General features: G+C 41.3%; 1 protein-coding gene across 1 annotated transcript; it reads right to left on the bottom strand.

The window, feature by feature from the left end:
- Window positions 1-2136: 2136 nt before the first annotated feature.
- Window positions 2137-3240, bottom strand: tnnt2c (troponin T2c, cardiac). Its single transcript, XM_085137399.1, has one exon. The coding sequence runs from the start codon at window positions 3055-3057 to the stop codon at window positions 2275-2277; it is 783 nt and encodes a 260-aa protein (XP_084993525.1). The 5' UTR covers window positions 3058-3240; the 3' UTR covers window positions 2137-2274.
- Between the last annotated feature and the right edge of the window lie 547 nt (window positions 3241-3787).

Here is a 3787-nt window from a genome sequence, read left to right as displayed (position 1 = left end):
AATTCCACAGACTACATCGTCCAGTTGTGTGAGGTATATGATCTGAACATTTTATGCTTCTTTAAGCTGTCTTCAATAAACCTGAATGCAACCAGGTAATTATTATAACCCTTTATGGTGCAGATGTGAACATTTTGTTATGTAATGTCTCCTGGGTGTGTTTTTCACATTACCTTAAAGCTTAAATGCTTCAAACTGGTTTTCTAGTGCCATCTAGTGGAATTACCATGTCACTGCTAAAAGTTCTGACATTCATTTAACCTGTAACAGGACTGCAGTGGACACAAACTGGACTATAATGTTGCAAAGAGATCGCCACAATGTGACAGATAATAATTAAAGAGAAGCGGGATGACAGTGGGCATCAATCTTCTAGTCAATACAAAATAACATATGCTACTAAATCTGGATTTGTACAGCACTTTTTATAACACAGATTGAAGGGAAGTGTACACGTCCCAGCATTCAAACACAGATTCAAATAAAAGGTCTTACTCTCATTCCTTCATGCATTCTTTCATAAACACCTTAGATGTGTGTTATAGCCCCCACAATGGGTGAAAGATTAAGGAAAAGTAAATAAGCCACCGATCCAGCTGACCTAACAGGTTCAGGAAGGCTGCTCCAAAGTTCAAAAGCCACAACCTCAAAAGTTGTTGCCTCTGAATTTAAAATAAGAGCATGGAGTAGTTCAAACACTCTATTCAGTTTATCTTGGAGGCCCTCTGCTGTTACAAGGTCTCAGTAGCTCTGGTATGTGTGCAGGACCTTGGCCATGTAGGGCTTTCTATGCTATTATTTAAAAAAAAAAAAAAAACTTAAATGAATTCTGAGTGTCTCTTGTCAAAAGAAGCTTACTTTAATCCAATGAAACCCTTCATGGTCAAAAAAAAAGAGAAAATGTTTTACTTAAGAATCTGGTTGGGTAAGGGAGAAAACTGAAGACAAAAACATGATTATTTTTATTTTCTCAAAAAAACGACTGACTGCACCTTTAAATACACAACTTACAAGGTTAAGTCATTGGACTTTTTAGCACTGAGCCTTTTATTGGAATGAGCTAAAAGAAAGCTCTTTGCTCGTATTCTACTGGAACATTTGAAAAGTTGGATATGATGCGTCTGTGCGCTGCATCGTCTTCTTTGTTGGTTATTTCTTTCCTGGTTACTTCCTGTTGTATTTTGAAGGTTTGAAGGTTGGCTTTCTTATGTCTCATATTATGTCTCATATTTTGGTTTTGTTCCTTTCCCTGCTTTGCACTTGTCTGTGTGATGAACATATAGTCAGGTCAGCTGTTTGTGCTTCCGCTGCTCTTTTGTTTGTCTTTTTTATTTTAAGAGGTCATATTTTCCTCCCTCTGCTGCTCACATTTGGCTTCACTCTCCGGTGGATCATCAGTTTTCTTGCTTGTCTACTTTAAAACTGTAATCAGTCTCAATGATACAACCTGATAAAGTCACATATTTGATGAGAAGTATATGAGTAAAATCCTATGCTATCTTTTTCTTGTGTCCTGTCATTTTGACTTGAATCATTAAATAAAGACGTGTTTAGGAAACAGAAAAAAATAGTCTAACAGCCAATCATTATTCCATGTGGATTTGTACATATACACTTATTTTATTTTACCTCATTATGTGATTTCAGCTGATACAGGAGCACGTTTTAAATAACTGACACTGTGATTTACACCCATGATCATAAAGAAGAATTTGTTACTTGTACATTCAAACAATTTTCTGTACTTTTTAAGATCAAACCTAAAACTGCTATCAGTCAACATTTAGTGGCCTTTTTGCTCTAAGTGCTGCAAGAGCTTCAGAGACTAAATTAGCTACATAAAACTCAGCTGTGCAGCACCTGTTTGACTTTACAGCTATCATCCACCACCTAACTAGTGCCACTTTTGCCCATTTTTCTTGTATTGTGACAAGAAAAACTTTCTTTTCTTATAATAAAAGGTATAGTTTTCTGAGGGGAAGATTCAACACTATTCGATGACTTTTTACAGCTTCACTTGTGAAAAATGAAACATGAGACTTCCTCTTGTGGCGTCGTAAAATAAAACCACCACACATTCATATTGAGTTAAATCAGACAAATTAACTTCTTCAATCTCAATAGAACATTCACAGATATCATTCAACCTTAACTTTATTTTGCTTGAATCATTGCAGTCCAACTCAATCTACGCACAGCTGCTTGGATAGCTTTTATCATACAATTTGGTGACCAAATAGTCCAGCAGGAACGTGGTGCGCTTCCACAAGGTGCTTACTTCCAAGCGCCAGACTTGCCCTTGGCCCCACGGGAGGTCTTCGATGTTTTTGACCACCTCTGATGGTCGTTGACACGATTTCGTAGCACGTGGATGTCATACTTCTGCCTCTTGAGCTTTTCTGCCAGCTCAAACTTCTCGGCGTGCAGCTGGTGGAGCCACTGCCAGAGCTCCTGTGCCTTCTCCACCAACTTCTCCTGGCTCAGGTGGTCGATGTTGAGCGGCTTCCTGCGCTCCATCAGGGCCTTCTTCTTCTCCTCACGAGCTGTTAGCTTCTTGCCCTTCTTCTGGTCCACCTTCTGCAGGTAGCCACCGAATGACTTGTTGGAGAAAGCCATCTTTTTCTTGGCTTCCTCCTCAGCACGCAGTTTGGCTGCCTCCTCTTCACGCCTTGCTTTTTCCTCGGCAACCCGCGTCTGGCGCTCACGCTCCTGCTCTGCACGGACACGCTGTTGTTCGGCCCTGTCAGCGCGGCGGCATTCAATGCGGTTACGCAGCGCTATCAGTTCTTCTTCCTCTTTCTGACGGCTGGTGAAATGCAGCTCAATCAGTGTCTGGAGGTCATTGTAATCTTTCTCCAGCCTCTTGCGATGCAGGTCATCAAAATCCACCTTTTCTCCATCTGGGATCTTTGGAGGAGCCATATTAGGCACATAAGTTGCTTTAGGTCGAGGTTTGGTCTCTTCTTCATGCTCCGCTTGCCTCTGTTCGTTGTCATCCTCTTCCTCTTCTTCCACCTCCTCCTCGTATTCCTCCACAATTTCCTCTGTGTCTGACATGATGGTGTCTCAGAGAAAGCAGTGTGAGCACCAAGACCAGCTGGTGTCTGGAGATAGTTGGAGTCCTGGATGAGCATGTTGGGAGTTTTTAAAGGTTTGGTTACCATGTGACCACCATCTCCTGGGTGTGGGTCAGCAGCAGGGCAGATTCTGAGACAGATGGAATAATCTATTTTCTCCTTCAACAAGTCCACACAGCCACACACCCACCCATTTATCCCCTGCAGACCCCCCTACTGCCTTCTCTGACCCTGCACAGCTCCTCATTCCTTTGTAAGGACAAGATGAGGGACTATTTTGGATACACAGCAGATGCATACACAGACACACTTGTGCTTTCCAGTCTCACAAAGCCAAAGGCACATATGTAAAGAACTACTGAGCCACTGGCACAGATTAAAGAAAGAAATGTGGAAGCAAATAAAGGTGATGACAGAATAATGTACCAAGAGTCTCTGCAAATATGACCCATCCCACTAGCTTTAGATATTTCACAGTGTACACAATTCAGGGAACTTACTCATACATCACTGGAGTTTGAAAACATGAAGTGCTCAAGTCACTATGGGAATTTCTCTTACAAAGTGCTCCAGTGTGCTGCTTATATAGAGAAACCAGGGGGAAATAATAACAAGAGCAAGTGAGTACTCGTGAAGCATGCAAACATACCTACAAAAGGAACATTTACACAGGCTCAAAAATATATATGCATGCACCCCAACCAATACTT

The sequence above is a fragment of the Neolamprologus multifasciatus genome, chromosome 17 (assembly GCF_963576455.1).
Source record: "Neolamprologus multifasciatus chromosome 17, fNeoMul1.2, whole genome shotgun sequence".
Lineage (NCBI taxonomy): Eukaryota > Metazoa > Chordata > Actinopteri > Cichliformes > Cichlidae > Neolamprologus > Neolamprologus multifasciatus.
This window is presented reverse-complemented; position numbering and strand designations above follow the sequence as displayed.